The sequence below is a fragment of the Acanthopagrus latus genome, chromosome 4 (genome assembly GCF_904848185.1).
Source record: "Acanthopagrus latus isolate v.2019 chromosome 4, fAcaLat1.1, whole genome shotgun sequence".
Classification (NCBI taxonomy): Eukaryota; Metazoa; Chordata; class Actinopteri; order Spariformes; family Sparidae; genus Acanthopagrus; species Acanthopagrus latus.
Window position 1 is genome coordinate 32,690,756 of NC_051042.1, and position 19,190 is coordinate 32,709,945.

Below are 19,190 nucleotides of genomic sequence, written 5' to 3' on the forward strand. Positions count from 1 at the left end.
AGTTTGTATAAAAGCTTTTATTATGAAGGAGCAAAATCAAGAAATGTTGAGTTTACACCGGCAGTAGCTCATCACAACGCCAGAGACGGCTGAAAGGGAACTATGAAAACTCAGATTACAAACAGTGACAGTGAGTTGCACTAACACGGACTCGTTTGAGGGAGATGTGGGGGGTTGTTACGGACTGGAGGCATTCACGAGACGACTCCAGAGCAGATCCATCACGTGCACCGCTTGGCTCAACTTGGCGCGGTATAACTGGTGATGGAGATGCTAATCGACGTGGCTCGGTTTCACTCTGCGTGGCCAAAAGTGCTGGTGGAAAAATATCACCTCTTGTGGTAGAAAAATTGGTTTTACAGGACTAGACAGGCCGGGGCTAGCTGGTTAGCATGCTAACTTAAGACTTAACTCCTGACATCCCTTTGACACAGAGAATAGATGTCTTTGATACAATATCAAGACTGTTGTGTGTCTACAACAGTGTTTAACACTGGACTCACCTGAGTTTGAACTGCGCCCGCACCTCTCCATGCTCCAACTGTAGCAGCTCATTATAGCAGGCCATCATGTTGGCATTCTCCACATATCTCTGAGGGTTAGAGGACAACATGGATCAATCAAAACACATAATAAAAAAAAGTTTCATATCGATGTATCTGTCATAGGAAATGTGATAATGCTGCTTCTGCCGTGAGTAACACCGACTCAGGTACAGGGAACTCGATGCAAACGTCTCCTGAGCAAACACAGAGCGATTTACAATCTGAGTTCCTGCCCGACACCGAGTGTTGACAGCAGGGATATAAAACATATCAAAAGAATAATACAAACACAGGCAGCAGAAGACACACACACACACACACACACACACAGTCGCTTACCCTATTAAAGCCAGCATTGATCAGGGGCATCACAGAGGCTTCCTCTCTGTCTGGCCTTAAAGAGAGAACACATGTTGTCACCCAAACACCGCCATGACAAATCTGTTTAGAGAACATCAGAAGTTTGCTTCACATGACAGGCTGCAGGCCTGCAGAGGCCCGCTGAGTCAGGCATTTTAACTCTGACAATACTCCTAATCATGAGGAAAAGGACAAGAAAGGGCAGAAAAAAAAGAGGGCTGTACGTACCTTTTCACAACGGCGACTATCACAGTGTTTTCTGAAGAGTTGACCGCCCTAATTGACCTGAATGTAAACAGAGGGAGCCTTTTAGCCAGTGAGCAGGCGGCTGGTGGAAAAGCCCATGGCATCAAATCAATGTATTTTTCAGTTTTTCACGCTCCGATTCTCCCAGGCAGGCAGAGCCCAGTGGTGCAGCTCTGCGAGCAGGCCTAGGCCTCTGAAAGAATGCAGTGTACAGGGCCACTCATCCGCCTGTGGTTTTCCCCAGCCAGCGGTCATAAAGGCCCTTTAGTTCCCCATCGGAGGCCGTGCGTGTACACTGAACATATGGATCGGCCAAAATGAATAGGGTTAACATACACGCTGGGCAGGGCAGATGAATGTTTGTAAATGTGTTTTTGGTTTGGGCAGAGGCTAAAGATAGAGGGTGGTATGGGCAGGCACCGCTCATTTCTCATCGACATGGCTCCACTAGGTAGCATGTGATGGAAGCCAGTGAGCCCGGAGCGAGCCGGACGTTAACCCCCGCACAGAGTCGCCATCACACGTGTCACCAAATGTACTGTAACACAGGAAAAGGGGTGCTAAAATCTGCCCTATCAGAATCATCAGGTCTGGACTGGCCCGGGTTGACATGAACTAACAGAGCCCGGTTCAGCTGCGTTCACTGCATCAGTGATTGATGGCCGTGGACACTGTTACCCTGAGAGGAATGCTGCAGCTGCCAGGAGGTATTAAGAAATATTGTGGAGTAGCTCAGCTAATTATTAACATTCAAAAAATACTAACTACAGTTGGGTCCACATATTGGGTCATCTGAGAGATCATGAAAATAGCTAAATTATGGATAAACAATTAGAATAATTAGCAAGAATTAATGGTTAATAAGAGTAAGTAATAAACTACTACATAATTTTAAAAAAATGGCTGAGTAGTTAGCTTTAAGTCTAATAAATAGTCAAATAATAAAAAAGCGGTTGATACACTTCAAACTATTAGCTTAATTTAGTTAAAATAGACCAAGTTAGCTTATGGATACATGTTTGAATTCATAGCTAGCTAAATGGTTAATACATTAGCTAAATGTTCATGATTGAAAAGTTTAACGTAGGATAGATGTTATAATATCAAAATGTAATGGACACATGTTTGAAATTATTCATGGGTGAAGCAGTTTCAGCTAGAAGCCTGAAAACTGGTTAAAATAGCTAAAATTAATAATTCATAGCTCAAAATAGCTAAACAGTTAAAACAGTTAGCCAAGAGTCGGTCAGGAATGGACACGTGTTATACGCTCATACGCTCAGTGGTTAACAAGTTAGCCCAACGTAAATAATTTAAATAGAACATTAAAAGATGGATAAATGGTTAAAATATCTGAAAGTAATGGTTACGTGTTTTAAAACATTAGATAATTGTTTTAAATAATCAGCCAAATTTAAAATAAAATACTTAAAAACGTTCTATTTCAACCACTCTGGTGGGGCAAAAAGAAAATAAATGACTGTCCTGACTTTAATGAGTTTTATTGTAACCACTTGTTTATGATTAGTCTTCAATAACATCCAGCTTGAAATCATATCACATGCACACATGTGGAACATGGTGGGTGTTGATAAGGGCTCAGTTGAGCTGACAGGCCTGTGGGGCTCCACCAGGCAAGAAAAAAACAAGCTGCATGATCACTGTAGAGATACAACATGTAGTAGAAGTACATGGATGATGAGACGACTGGCCTACCGGCATAGTGCTTCAGCATCAAAGTGTCTGGAATGTCTGTGGTCAATGATGACGAGGTCGTGATGCTTCTCCAAGAAGCATTCAAGAGCCGACTCCGGTGTTCGTGCCATGCTGCACCTGAAGGTGGCCTTCTCACATGCCCAGCAGAAGCCATTACTCTGACTGTCCTCTTTGGCAAAAACTAAAAGTACCTGCAAACAGAGAGATGAGTAAGCACAGAGAGCCAACTGACTCATTTGTATTTTTAAGTGACCTCCTGCAGTGTCAAAGGACGACTGTTATTACTGCTACCAAAGAGTGAGAGAGGGGTTTGTACTGACGCAGAAGTGCTGAAAATATAATATAATATGAGGGAATAATGTCTAAATGAAGATGGATCGCAGAGGGAAAATGGTATACAAACATTTATTAAGAAATGTTTCATGTGAAGCATTCCACAGAATAACTGTCCAAACGGACAGACTCAAATTTGGAAAATTCAGCAGAGATGTAAAAATCGAATATTCACAACTTGTTTTTTTAAGGTCACTATTTGACTCGATTTAAAAATAACTTCAGCACTGACAGCTTTGCTATTGTTAGACTTGTATTTTGCCATGTTTCAGTTTTTTCTTCTTAAAGAAAAATAGTTATTTTACAACAACAGTTCATAAAGTTCACCATGAGTAAAGAATCTAGAGTTCAACAGAAGCAGGCATTTGGCAATGTTAGCAGTGCGGTTTAGTTTTGCCTCCAGTGAACCCAGTTCTCAAAGAAATCAATACAGAATCTCTGCAACATGGAATCATTGATAGTGTATTTGAATTAAATTGTTGAAACTGAAGGCACATTTCAAAATCGTGATGTCAATCGTCAATGTAATGTCGGAAAATACAGAAAAATGCCTCTCACCATTCTCTGAAGGACAAAATGACATCTTATAATTCCTGATTTTATCTGTTAATTTTCAAAAATGATCAATTTAGACTGTTATAAATATTGAAAACCAGCACATGGAGTCGTGAGCAGGAATGAGCAGAGCCGCCCAGTTCTGTCCATGGAACCGACTTGTTTTTGCTATTTTTGTTTGAATAAAAACCTAAAAATTAACGTGACCTTTCAAACATGAATATAATACCACTGTTAGTGTAAAGTACACGTCATTTTGTCAAAACAACGTAGTTTAGTTGCTGTAAAGTACGTCTGACTGGAGGATGCTAAACGTATCGACGTACGGTCTCTTCGTTTGGTTCGTCACCGTGATACAGACGCTCCTGTTTTCAGGAGAGGCCGGGAGCATTATTTATTTTATAACATTAGAGAGCTGCATGGCTAATGGGTAAGTAGCTTTGATCTGATTAGGGAACCTGTAATAACCTCCACCCTGCACTATAGAATATGTCCAGTAACAAACAGGAGAGCAGAGCCTGAATGAAACATGTCTCTGATGCTTCAGCGCATCAACAGCTCAGAGTTGTCAAGTCATCACTGGTGCATTCATGCTCATTTGCGCCTGTCGTCCTAATCAGCCTGCAGTGCGGGCTTGACTGTGACCTCAGGCCTCCATTGGACAGGCCCTGATTGATCAGGCCCGGATCGTACTCGGGTGCGTCAGAGATTTTATTGTCCGCTGCCATGATCTATGACACAATTAGTCGAGGTGGCCTTGACTGCCTGCGGCCCCTCCCACCCGTCTGCCAAGGCTGTGGCAGAAAGTGCTGCTGCTACCGTCAAACCGGCCATTGAGAGCACGCTCTCGCTCTGCCAGCATACTTTCATATAACCCCTTACTTGCGTAAATACTGGACCAGAGATTTAGGCCCGCCTCCAAGAGCAGTGCAGCACTAAGAGTAGATTCATGAGTCACTCTCTCAAACAGACGTCATCTCCAACTGTTGGCAGGGAGCAGGATGAACGTAAAGAAGGGAAAGTTTGTTCTGCAGTCTTAAGTTTGCATCACACCTGTAAAACCGAGTTAGGACACAAAGGCGTGACTTTGTCGAGAAAATAGAGCCACTGTCCTCCACACAATGAGGGGATAGAGGATCGGTTGTTCTGACAGTTGTCCTGTTGATTCATTCTGACGATTGGCTTTACTTAAGTACCGCAGCGCGGCTTCGTGCCGGCAGCACAGAGCTGCTACGACTGAGCGGGGTGTTGCTAATGCAAACCATATTCCACATATGAACGTTTTCCCTCTACAAGCGGCAATAAGTGTCCGGGTCATAAATACATCACCACTGAGTCCTGCAGCTATGTTCGGTACGCACAAGGAATTAGATCAGAATTCCACATTGGGATGTTGGTAGAAAAGTCAACATTCCCGCAGAGGTGGAGGAACAGGGTAATATAGAGAGAGATAAGGACTTTTCACATGCCTGCTCTCAGACTGGACAGATACGCCTCGCTCAGTAACAACACACCCAGTCACAGCAGACATGAAAATCTCAGAGTACATTCAAGTTTAATGTTTTTTTTTTCTCTCTCTCTCTCTTTTTTTTTGTGTTATAAAGAAACAGATGGGAAAGGCGGAGAAAGACAGTGAGAGAGAGGGTGGGTGTTGGGGGGGGAGAAAATGTTCGAAGGGGGTAGCGAGAGTTTTTGGCAGCGTCTGGTCGCTCTGTCTAGAAAACATCATTGTTGAAAACACAGAGGGCCGGAGCCAGATCCTGTGAGCCGCGAGAAAAGAGGAGGCGTGGAGAGGAGGAGGGCACGACGGGATCAGCTGTGAGTGACAAAAACAGGAAGGGGATATCTCTCTACCTCGTTTTCCTACTGTGGTCACACTGGAGCGCATCGGACAATAAACTGTGCTTCTCATACGCGCCGTTAAATTACAGGACGTCTGATGTGTTGTTTGCCTTCAGCTCACTTTTCATATCATCATTGTTGCACTAAGTTTAGCAGATGTTGTGGGTTTTTTTTTTTTTAAATTCAAATTCTTGAGGGAGTTCTGTAACCAACACTCCTATTTTTATGATTGATTGTTTTTGTCTGTGAAATGAAAATAAAACTGTAAAAATCTGAAAGATGACGTCTTCCAGTGTCGTGTTTTGTCTCAACAAAAGCTTAAAACCCAGCGTTCAGTTCAGTCGTCCTCGATCTACAGCTGACACCAGCCAGTCAGTGTCAGTCTGGAGGTCAGTTTATTATGATGTTGTACATTTGTGGTTTGTGTATTCATCTGAATGTCCAAAATAACTTTTATCAAAAAGTTATTAACCAAAATGTATGAGATTTGAGTCGACAACAATAAGGAGATGCAGAGGGGGAGAAGTTCACCAGACTCCCTTATAAAATCGCTCAATTTTGTAAGTTGTGGAGTTTGGAGAAACTTTATAAACCTTGTGAAATGCTTTCTCTCAAAAATTCTTAATTATCAAGGCCCTCTCTTTAATTCGGCAAACAAGTTATTTCCTTCCTTGTGTTAAAAAAACAGTGCTGGATACAGATGTTTCATAGAGGACAGGAGCATATTTATCACTGATCTGCCTGTTTGTCATTGCTAACTGGGCTGCAGTGTAGTTCATACACTTGGCTGATACACTTCATAAGCTTCACAATTAAAGACAGTTTTTATATCACATAGATCATAAATTGATGGTTTTGATAATGCCTTATTGTTGGAGCCCCCTCAGCATCTCTACTTCCTGTGTCCATAGCTGGTTCACCCAGCAGAATCACAAGAAACTGCAGCAAATTTCAAAGCTAGCTGAAGCCTAAAGATTTAATTACGCTGTACCCGTCAACGGTGCAGATTCATAACATATAACGCGCTGCCTTCCCAACATCAGCAGACTGATGTGGACCAATCAGACGCAGCGAGACGAGACAAAGACGTAAAAGCCGTAAGAAGCCGTAAACAGACAGAGAGGGAGGCTGGAATGAGGAGAAAAGGCGTGTTAGTGTCTCGTATCTGCAGAGAGTTTCTGATTTTCTCTCTTTGTTGCTGCTCGGGACGCTTTACCAACCCAACATGTGTCTATTTGACGTCCTGGGAATGAGACTCAACAATCAACTGTCTTTGTGGTGCGTTCAGGAACAGCTGGGACAAATCCTACTGATTCTACCTTTAACTTTAATAGTCTTTGAATTCTATTAATATGACGTGAGCTTCAGTTAGCTTTGACCACAAATGTCCTTCAGAGGGAGACTTTTTACTCTGATACTCTGAGTCCATGTCAGAGCCTGAACTCTGTTACTGTACTGGAGGAAACTAGATGGATCAGAACTTCTACTGTCACCAGAGTCTGTTTTTCCACAAGTATTTGAACTTCTGCTGGAGGAAACAACACGTGGACTTCTGCCACCTCTGCTTTTTGTTTAGGTTCTTCTTTTATCCCACAACCCCAAATAAATCAATATTTCTGGATACACCACTGGTTCAAGAAACTAAAAAACATGACAAAGAATGCAGTAAATCCTCACATTTGAACCAGCGAATCTTTGGCATTTTTGCTATAAAAATGAATAACACTTTTCCAAGTTCTCATGCAGCAGCAGCAGCAGCAGCAGCAGCAGCAGCAGCAGCAGCAGCAGCACATGCCAGAGCAACAAGCAGAGCACCAAACTGTATAATGAACCATTGAACGTCAGTGAATGTCCTATTCCCAGTGACGAAACCGGTCCATGGATCCTCTGTGCAGTTCTTCCATAACGTGCATTGTTCATTATGGTATGTTCTTGGTCATAAATGTTTGGCCTTGTTGCCTTGACAACCCAAGGCTGCATCAGGCACACAATACGTCCATTAACAGCTCTTTTTTTTCTTCTTCTTCTTCTCCTCCATTGAACGTTTGCATGGGGACTTTTTTTTTTTTTTTCCTCCTTTCTTTAATCGCACAGCGAGGTGTGGCATCTTTGAGAAATTCAAGATTAGTTCCGACCGCAAACAAAAAGTAGGCGACGTTTTGTAAAAACTAATCCCATAAAAATGCTCCCAAATATTGACAGTCACACCGAGGTTGGAGCTCCGCGGCTCGGCTAAAAGCCCCTAAATGATATGGATGTAGACAAACGCCTTAATGCATTCAGCACACACGCATCAATCATTCACACGGCTGACATTGTTTTTTACGATACCTGAAGTGGGTCTTTAAATAACTTCATTGGTCCAAATTGCACCTCTGTTAATGTGGTCTGAAAGATAACAAGAAGAAAAAAAAACAAGGATTAGAAAAAAATCATTCCATAAAATATTTTCAGTTTAGTGAAACAGTCATAATAATGTTTCCCCCCCCAAGTTTCATTTCCTCTGACATTATCAAAACACAGTGCAGTTTGTAGCCGAGCGCTGAAGAGCTTTCACAAACACTGAAATGACCATAAAACATTCTTACTACGGCAAATAGAGGAAACATCTCACGTTTGTTGTGATCTACGGGACGTTCATGCACACAAATCTTTTGATTCACACACAAAGACGTGGACAGTACGTCATCCTCCCCGCAGAGTGTTTACTCATGTGTACGTTACACATGTTGAGGGTCAGTTAGATCCCACAGAGACCTCAGTGAGACTTATTTACTTTATTTTCAAGGAGGGAATGAACAGTATGGTTTCATTCAGGGCCGATACAGACACCGATTATTAGAGATCAAGCAGACAGATAACCGATATTGGAAAATTTACAGTAAAAATGTAAATCCTACTCTCGAAATGTATAATATCCAGTGAGGGAAAGAAACTTTTTAGCGGTCCCCCTATGTTTTATTTAATAACATTAGTCACTAGTTACTTTGCAGATTCAGATTATTCAGTGCTGATAGTCTGTCACCTGTCACAACGATCGGTGCTTTCGTACTGAGCATAAAGTCGTCGACCCCATGGCGCCCCCTGTGGCGGGAGCAGGGTGTCATATTTCACAACACACCATAAAAGGGCATGCTAATCACGCAGCGACATAGTCAAGCAGCGTATCCACTGAACGGGAAGAAGCTCAGCTAAAAGCACATTCAAACAATTTTTACCTGAATGAAACTCAATTTAACACCAGCCGACTAAACCAGAAGCAGCAAAAACATCGCATGACCACAAAGCTGGTTCGTGATCGACGTATTTCATTCTAACAAAAGTTGAGATTCAAGGCCAACAGTTATATTCAGATGGAATGAAATAAAAGAATAATTAAGTGTGTTTTATTGGCTGTAATGTGAGAAATGTAAACATCTGGCACATCTGGAGACCTTTTATTAGCATCAGTCCTGACAGACGGATGATGTGACGCTGTGCTGTGGTTTTCTGGAGGTTTCGGGCTACAACTGCATCATTTCACGACTGTTAAGAGCAAATAAAATTTTGAATTCATGCTACATCTCTGCAGAAATCTCACAAGTGTTACCTTCATTGTGTACAAAGATTTTTAATATACTCTCCTTGTAGATGCAGAGATATCTCAAAGTCATTTTCTGAGAATTTTGATTTATTTTGATGCCAGTTCTCATCAGGTTAAATCAGTCGCCCTCTCCAGTAATAGTCCCTCAATATACTCTTAAATATAAATTTACTTTGCATACTTTCAGTATTCAACCTCCAGATTTCTGATTCAACTGTATGTGAGAATTGTGAGAATCAAAATCTCAAAAAATAACTTAAAACAAAAGACACCACACACAACTCATTACACTTCATCTACACAAGCTTTACTCTTTTCTGTCTGCAAATAATTTAGCTTCCTTCCTGCTAAATGGGACCCAGCTCAGGGGTTAGTAACCATAGCAACCAAGCCCCTTGCGGACCGCCATCCCTCTAGAATTCCTCTCTTCTCCGTAAACAATCTACACATGTGAGGAGGAATACAGAGAGGAATTTTAGAGCATGCCGGGCGGGCCAGCAAATCACTTCTTGCTAAATTGTAAGCCTTCTGAAAAGCTCCATGAAACAACGGAGGAGGGGGGGGGGAAAGCTGATTAGCTGTCGGTCGGAGCCAAATTGACGTCATCACGACACTAGGCCGTTTGTTGTAGCTGTCCACAAACAAGGGGAAAGGCATCAGGATGGTTACGAGCTGATGCACTGTGATCATCTGATCTTTCACAGACACGAGGACCTGGTCGCATGACGGGCTCATGTGCACTGCAGAGACAGTACGCATGTGTTGGTGTGTGTGCGGCTGTATAATGGGGCCCTAACATATGGAAATGCCACAAACTCGTGCTTCTCCAAGAAGGTCTGACCAAACAAGACCCGGTTTTCTTGTTGTCAGATATGATTTCGATGACTCCGACCACGTGTGTCAGAACAAATAACTCAGCGCTCAGTTTTATTAATTCTGATCAGAGATCCAAAACCGCACGCCGGGTCTGAAACAAAATATTCTCTCTTCTGTACACGGCTGCCGGGCAAAATGTCACAGATGGTGGCCCGGCAGAAACACACCACACACAGAAATCGTGTTTCCACTGTGAACTGGCTGAGGTCAGGGTCCTGACGTATGGAATCTGGCCGCAGAGCCTCCAGCGAGCGAGAGCGGTACGCGGCGCTCCGTCTCCATCCGGGGAGGCTTTCCCTCTCTAACTGACACTGACATAACCAACACACACACACACACACAGAGCTGAACCAGTCTGCCAGCCTCTCCGGGCAACATACTCCTCTTGTACAGTACACACACACACACACACACACACACACACCAATGAATCACTCAGCCAAGCATTTGCATCCCACAAACATCACGCTGGCACTCAACCAGAGGCAAACAAAGCAGGGGAAGTGAGCGAGCATGTAGGACAGGCGGGCGAGGACTACGGACACGGTGCCTCCGTAATCCACGTTCCCGTCCTCTCGCTACATGCTGCTGTGTTACACCAGTCACACTCTGTGTGTGTGTGTGTGTGTGTGTGTGTGTGCATGGACTACTTGTTAATCAGGCGACAAGTTGGTGAACCAGCAGGTCAGACTGCAAACACTCTGGGTTTGAGTGGGATGCAATGCATTCTGGTTCTTGTAGTTTGTGTTTATCGAAGTGTGTTCACGGGTATTTGAGAGGACGTTTGAAGATGGGGACTCGAGCTTGCTACTAGATTTGGGACTTGTGAAGAATCTTTATCAATTAATCATATGTTTCTTAGCTCAGCATCAACTGCCTGCAGGGTTCAGTGAAGTGTTGAGCATGAGAAGGTTGTGCTATCCAGTTAATAAGTAAATAACTTATAATTGATGCTCCATCATAAAAAAGTAAACTGCACGTCCGTCTTTTTACGTACACATTGTGTCACGATCCGAAGCTGCTGCGCTCGTTTAGTACAGCGTGGAGCTGATGGCACGCTCGGAGAAAAGGATGGTTTTCATGATTTTCATTCCAAAACACAAACATTTCTTTCCGGAATAAAAGTCAGCTGATGTTTACTGTTAAACAACACGGACGACTGTATCCACAGGAAATGTTCTGCTCAGAAAGAAAAGGACTCAAGATGGCCGATAATCATTTTTGTCACACAAAGAAAGGTGCCAGCTTTAACAAACGGTAGATATCTCTTTTTAAACAAACCTGTTAACCATCACTTGTGGTAAATTTAAGATTCAGATTCAATTTCAGATCATTTGGCAGCAATAGTTTTTTACATTTAGCTTCTGTAGCTGTGTATTTATGTATTTAAGTAAAGCTTTCATTGATTTTTATTCATATTGCACTACAAATCACAAGAGTCAGAGCTGATAATGCTGATAATAATACAGTTCATGGTTTGAATTCCTCAGATATAACTATGCAGTGTTTTAAACAGACTGGATGACATGCAGCAGATCATAGAAAGCTCATTACAACCATAAGAGACGTGAGACTCGACTTTGATTTTGTACGACTGTATATGTGAAGAACAGAGGAGGGAATAAGAGAGTAACTCACGATACGTTGTCTTCAGTACTGATGATACAAGACAATCAGCTAATGATACATCACGATATCATAAATCATGCTGATGGATTTTTGTGGTTTTGTACACATTTGCTTTATCATGATATATAGAAATATAAAATAAAATGTACTTAGTTTTTACAAAATGTATTTGTTTAAAATTCCAAAAGCTAAAAAAAAGATGGTAGGTTTTAAATAAGCTGATGAAAATGTCTGTCTACAAGAGTGACGTGACTGAGGCGGCAGCATTGCAGAATCACTCTAAAATGCAACATAAACAAGAAAAGATAGATCTTTATACCGTGTCGCTCGGCTCTGATGCATATGTTGTATCAAAAATTCATAGTTTTCAGGACCAGATGACCCGTCACAGACCCTCAGGACCAAAATGAGCTCCGGGCTCTGACTGACCTCCCTGCTTCTCTTCCCCCCCTCTGTGGATTGTGTTCATGCACTCTGCAGCCAGATTTTAAGGACACCTCACTAAAGCTGATGCAACAGTCCTGCAATAAATCACGAAGGTTATAATGTTCAGGAGCCGCTTTAGAGATGTAGATTCAACTTGGTGGTCAATTTGAAGGGATTCAGTTGTAGCGCTGTCAAATTATGTTGCATCGAAATGAGAAGGAATAGTTTAACCAAGCTGTGCCTCATGAAGCGACAGCTGGGTGGAAACAAATGAGTAGTATGGTTTGCCCATATCCAAAATCATTTATATCACAGAATTGTCTCGCCAAAATATTATTTCATCCATCTAGATTGTTTTGTGTGACTTATCTGGTTATAGAAGATAATCCACATTTTATTTTTTTTTATTTATTTTGAGGTGAACTGTCCCTTTAATAAATCTCTGGCTGCGTGTTGACAGTTTCCAGGCTGACAGCTTCAAACAGTCTCTCGTCACGTGATGTCACACCTTCCCTCCTCGCTGTCTGCAGACATCTCGTGCTGCGTTCAGGACGGTCGGCTGCCTCCCGCGTCTCGTTCAACACACCTTATGTATTTACATAGCGGAGCCGCCTCTGACCCTATATCCTGCTCCCAGTGTATCCGGCCCTATAGATCTCCTCCTCCTCCTCCTCCTCCTCCTCCTCCTCTCCTTCAGCCCACCAGCTTTTCTGTCTCACACTCATTGAGACACACACACACACACACACCATACACACTGGGAGAGTGGCTTTCCACTAAAGTGAAAAACAGGAAATTGGATGACATTGTTCGGTGCGCCGACGTCAGCAGTGAGAGATAGAAAGAGTAAACAGCTTCCTCCACCCCAGAGCTGGGACCAGGATGCAGGGAATCTTGGGATGCCTGCCCTGCTCGCCCTTCTGATGAAAACGTGCACGGCCGCCCCGTTCGCCAACAATCTGCAGATCCCTTCGCTTTGACACTCTCTTTGTTTCCACTTCTACGTCACTCCATCCTTCCCTTAAGAACTGCGGTGGGTAAGTGAGGTGTTATATGCAGAAGCAATGTCAGACAGCGTTTCCTCCAAAGACGGAGTGGAAAGGTGTCGGTCTCGCAGCCCGGCTCACGTGTCGACGCGTTCTGGTCTAAAAGTGTGAATCAAATGGAGATGAATCAATGTTCTTCATTAAGTCTGATTAGAGGGGAGCAGTCCCAGCCACAGGTGTGGACGCACACTCTGTACCAGACAGACAGACAGACAGACTCGCTGAGCTAAATGGCACCAGTGACACATCAGCCCGGCTACACGCTGCGTCGCTCAGATAGTAGCGACGGCTGCCCATGCTGCGTGTGCGTTACCTCAAAGAGAATAATTCACTTTCATGTGTGGCCACTCAGACCGTTGTGAAGTCATCGATAACAATGTGGCCTCAACCCCACAAACCAGCGCTGAGAAATCGATGGGCGGCCTGACAAACACCATCACAGTCAGCTCAACTACATCAAGATCACAAAACGTACGCAAGAATCACATAAACTGCACTCCATCACTGCCAACTATGACCACAAATTAAATCTGGTGATAAATTCAACAACTACATGATTTTTGTTTTTATCAGATGAGAAGATTCTCCTTTTCCCAAGACGTGTAAACCTTTTAAAAAATAACTAGATTATTGAAAAATGCATCTCAAAGCTGGAAACAGGGCTGTTTTATCTTGACTCTGAAAAACTGTCGTTCTGCAGATGCAGGACAGAGATGACGGTAGAAATCTGTTTAGGGCTGAAGTGTAATTTAAGTCACTACACCAAATAACAAAGCCAAGAAATGCAAATACTTCTGATCAAAACAATTCGTACCGGGAGTGATGAAAATATGCAAAAGCTACAAATCTTGTTCGATAAAGACTTTGATAATATTCACACCAGCTTGTTCATTAGAAAATATGATGGATTCAGCCACTGATGGCGATCTCGTCCTCTCATGACAAGATCACATTTGTGGCGGCTCAGTCTCCAGCATATAATGTCAGCGTTAACGTTTCTGCGAACCACAGATACGTCCGAGGTTTACATTGGTACCAAACGTGTCATATTACCTTCACTCTAAATGCTGGAGGTGACGATGGCGGCGTTATTACGGCCGAGGAGGCTGCCAAACCGCTGACTACAGATCGAGACACAACCACAGCGTCATCAAGTTCCAGCATAAAGAAATGTTCAGAGTTCACTTATCGGTAACATTTATTCTAACGATCGGGTTGTTGGGGGAGAGTGAGAGGACCTCTGATGACACGAGGGGAAAGTAAAAACACAAGAAACACAAGAAACACGAGGAATAACTGCTGACAACTTGTGTTTGCTGTCACTTAATACCAGGTGATGAGAAACAACAGGTCAGCCTTTGTCAGCAGCAGTCATGACGTGACGCTGTGTCTCATCTGATGCGAGAAAGCTCAGATACAAAAACAAAAACAAAAACAAATTAGCTTGTAGCGTTCATTGTAGCGTTGAGTGTGGGGAAAAAAAAAAAAAAAGCTTGTGACAAAAACAACAGTTCAACAAAAATACTACCGCTGCATGTGAAGGCCTGTTGAGGCTGATGTCATCAGATGCACCATTACCTCATAATCTTCAAACACCCCCCTTTGGTTCTGGGCCCAGTGTGAAGCAAATGATGATCATGTGACGAAGTGATGATTATGTGTCAGAATCCAGAGCTGAACGTGTTGCAGGCATCTCATGTTACTACTCGGCTAAAAGAATTTCTTATTGGACTTAATTCATCCATAAAACCATGACTTCAGTCCACAGGTGCTGCAGGAGTCACACACACACACACACACACACACACACACACACACACACACACACACACACACACACACACACACACAATCAGTGACTCAGACCAGACTCCAACACAACTTCCCACGACACCACCACTTCCTTTCCTTCAGTGTCTTCCCTTCATTATTCCACTGATTCATACAAACACTGTTGTTTACGTGTTTTATCTCTTTCTCATCGTATTCTTTTGTTTTCCTGACGAACGGCCAGGAGGCGATTTGAGGGAGGGATGCAAAATCACCAAAATGCTCCCACTTGTCAACCAGCCATCCCTCCTTTCCGTGCCCTGATAGCAGGCAGAGTGCAGCGTGTGGTGTTTTGTTAAAGGACAAGTTCACCCAAAAATGACAATCCAGTCAGAGATGGTAGTCAACAAAACATCTCTGGAGCTTCACAGCACAATACGCTCAAAAACTGACATTGTGATCATTTTGTCAGATCTTGTGATTGCGATATAATTCATGATTATTATGTATGATTCAAATTTTCACAAAAAATTCATTGTCATTGGATGATGTGACATTTCTCCTGTCCTCTGCCAAACAAATGTGTTGTATTGTATCTGCAGATCAAGCTTTGTAGACCAGAGCGCCTCTGCAGCACTGCAGAACTTCATTAAAAAAATGATTTGTGACACATTTTACCTTCATAAAATAATCGCAGCTTTTACCATTTTGATTTTTTTTGCAGATGAAGTAACTGGATCCTTCTTTAAAACAAAAAACAGCCCTATACATCTCAACGCTGAGCTAAAAGTTTCCTAAATGGCTTCTTTTCAAATCAATTTTGGATCCTGAGGCTTCTGAAGACTTGGATTACACTTGACAAGCTGCATGGAGACATTTTATGTTTGTTTTAAATGAAAAATAAAAGTCCCCGTCTACTTCAGTTGTTTAGGTGAATGCTACAAAGCTGTTGTGCTCTGAAGTTCCAGAAATGGTCTGTGGACTACGAAACATCACCTGAATTCATATTTCTTTATTTTTGTGTGAACTGTTCCTTTAAATATGCCAGCCTGGTCCACCTGACTCTTTCATCCTTTATCTGGGAGAGTTAGAACCACTAAAAGATTCAAAACAGCTTGAAAGTCGTGGGTGAATGTAACAAATCGAGTCCATCACCCTGAAAATCAACGAGTCACGAACAGCACAGGTGACATCAATGCTTTAAAAAGGCTAAAAACAACATGTACTTTACATTTCCGATGGTCCAGTAATTCTACCATGCGCATATTCTTTTAATAGTGTCAACATAAAGCGGTAAAAAGACCCCTGAGTGAAAGAAAACATGCACCCTCCCCCCACACAAACATAAATCAGACGTTCGTCTAACGTGTTAATGTAATTTCAGTTCAACCGTTGAGAAAAAATAACTGTAGCCGTGTGTATTCTGGCTCTGTCCACATGTCTTATCCATGGTGACCAAGCCCACACTCAGCCAGGCAGAAGACTTTAGTTGAGTCACTGGCACGGCTGAGGGAAACTAGGCCACTGTGGATCGGTTTGTCCCAGAACATCCTCGCTTTCTCTGGATTTCTATCTCTCTCTCTCTCTCTCTCTCTCTGTGTCTCTCTGTGGAGGAACAGACGACGGAGGAAAGACCAGCCTCCTGCAACAAACACCACCGTATCCTGTAAAGATCACGCTCCCACTCAAATACTCAGTTCACATCTTTAACGTGCAGAAACAGATTTGTTTTTTTGGTCGTTCGTGTTGTGTCACACTTCGATGTAACGTCACGAGACGCGCCTCGCTTCTCTACGAGTGTTCGACTGCCGACGCAGGAGAATAATCAGCTGCAGTGAATTCATCTTTAATGTTTGTAATCACATTAACATATGTACATTTTCTTCATCAACAAAACAAATCAACTCTTCAGTATCTGAGAAATTAAATAAAAGGTAAATCTGAACCTGTGTCTTCAATAACCGACGTCACTGTACCAAAACTAAAGGTGTTAAATTATGGAACAACTGTAGTGAAGAAATATAAACATGTGGAACACTAATTATATATAAAAAAGGCTCTTTAAAGATAATACATTTAAAAGATATGAGATGTTTTCGCTCGTTCACATCGGACTGATTGGAGCTTGAATGTTTGCAGTTCTTTGGGTTGTTTTGCTCGTTGTTGTTGTTTGATTCACTGCAGACTGTTGGAGGATAGTGGAGTTTTCTTTTTTTCCCCCAATAATAAATCCCGTAGATAGAGTTTAAAAATAGACCGAGGGAACAAGACCAGAAAAGCTTTTAACTTCTTCTTCTTCTTCTTACATGGATCGCTTTATTCGAATCATTCACTGGAACATGTGTGTGTTACTGATGATCTTCTTTTTACTCATCATGTTAGTTAGTTAGTTACACAATTTGAGCAACATGTCATGATTGTTGATTTAGTTCATATCATCGCGCTGTGTAATCGTTACTGTTTCATGCAACTAATAACTGTGTATGTGTGTGTGCATGATTTCTGGGGCTGATACCGATAATGACATGTAAAAATGTTTAGTTGCAATAATCCCTCAAACGTGGTTGTACGGCACGTAACGGAGCCACAATGTGTTACAGATCAAGAATCAAATGAAAGAGAAATCTGATGATTAAATATTATCTCCAGCACCTTTTTCCTCCACATTATGTACAGTGTCTGTGTTTACAAGCAGGGCTGGGTGGAACAGCCTTAAAATATACTACAATATATAGTAATGAGGCCACATAACTGTAGTGATTCATATGATTCAGCTGGCAACAAGTTACTGAATTCACACTGATGCAGTGAGGAGCTTCTCGCTGTCAGAACACAAATCCTGTGGTCACGTAAAAGATGTTTCAGAAGCGTCAAATTATTTATTGGTCTGCATCAAGCAAAGAGAACAACTCAGGAGGTTACTGACACCACTGAAACCACTGAAACCACTGAAGCTACTGAAGCTACTGAAGCTACTGAAACTACTGAAGCTACTGAAGCTACTGAAACTACTGAAGCTACTGAAGCTACTGAAGCTACTGAAACTACTGAAGCTACTGACACCACTGAAACTACTGAAACTACTGAAACTACTGAAACTACTGAAGCTACTGAAACCACTGAAACTACTGAAACCACTGAAACTACTGAAACTACTGAAGCTACTGAAGCTACTGAAACCACTGAAACCACTGAAACTACTGAAACCACTGAAACCACTGAAACTACTGAAACCACTGAAACTACTGAAGCTGGGTTAACAACTCAACAGTCGGACTTGCAGCTATGTTTCAAAGTAAAGCTAAAAAGCATTTCCACACATGGAACTGGGACTAAACTGTCTCTATCGCCACATTAAGATGGCCGACACAATCAAATATCACAATATTTGTACAAATACTGTAACTTGCCTTATTGTAAGGATGAGTACTGGTACATGTTTGATAGATAATCATCAGTAATGTGGATAAAATGACAACAGTCTGGTACGTTCAGAAGATGACATCACTTCACTGTGTTACAGCCTTTAAAACCAGAAAGACGACACTTCACAGCATGTAACGAATATAAAACAATAAATAGTCTCATATCGTGATAACGATATATAAAGCCCTTCTCGCGACGCTGTATATTGAGTGTCCACGCAGCTGACGAATGTTGTAAGTGGCTCAAATATAAATTATGACAGGAGCTCTACACATAATGTCGGAGTCAGCTGAAGCCCGATCCCAGAACACACCCACAGGCTTCTGAAGAATAACACACAGGGAAGAAGAGAAACACACTGAAGCCACTGATGCACACGGTGCCCCAAATACTGCGATTTCTAATCAGTCACGCATAAAAGTGCACACACATGCACGCACACACACTCATTGTTTTTTCGAGCAGTGCTTCCAGAGTACGCCCTGACCTTTATTCTGTCTGCAGTGACATCTCTCCTACCTCACCAGTGCGGAAATTCAAGCATACGGGAATGCACGCACACACACATATCACACACACACACACACACACACACACACAGGGAAGACACCGAGGAACTCACAGGAGGCTGAACTTGTCCTGGAATTCAGTCCCAAAACGCCCTTGAATGACGTTCGAGGTTTAAAAATACAGAGTTTGCAGAAAATGGATAGGTTAGCTTATCCTTGGTGACCTGTCCCTGTTTCTCACTGGTGCTCGGCACCTGGTGAGCATCGCCTCAGATCTCACGCAGAAAAACCTTCAGACATGAACTGCCGCTGCGGTGTAATCTCTGTT

The 19,190-nt window shown here is 42.5% G+C and overlaps 1 protein-coding gene across 1 annotated transcript in view; it reads right to left on the reverse strand.

Annotated features, from left to right (window-relative positions):
- pde8a (phosphodiesterase 8A) overlaps positions 1-19,190 on the reverse strand; it is a 56,089-nt gene that overhangs the window by 19,521 nt on the left and 17,378 nt on the right. Inside the window, exons 2-6 of the mRNA XM_037095209.1 lie at positions 7,929-7,985; positions 2,868-3,058; positions 1,134-1,190; positions 885-939; positions 504-592 (exon numbers count right to left, since the gene is read on the reverse strand). Coding sequence (XP_036951104.1) covers positions 504-592; positions 885-939; positions 1,134-1,190; positions 2,868-3,058; positions 7,929-7,985 — 449 coding nt within the window. The remainder of the gene's footprint in view (positions 1-503; positions 593-884; positions 940-1,133; positions 1,191-2,867; positions 3,059-7,928; positions 7,986-19,190) is intronic.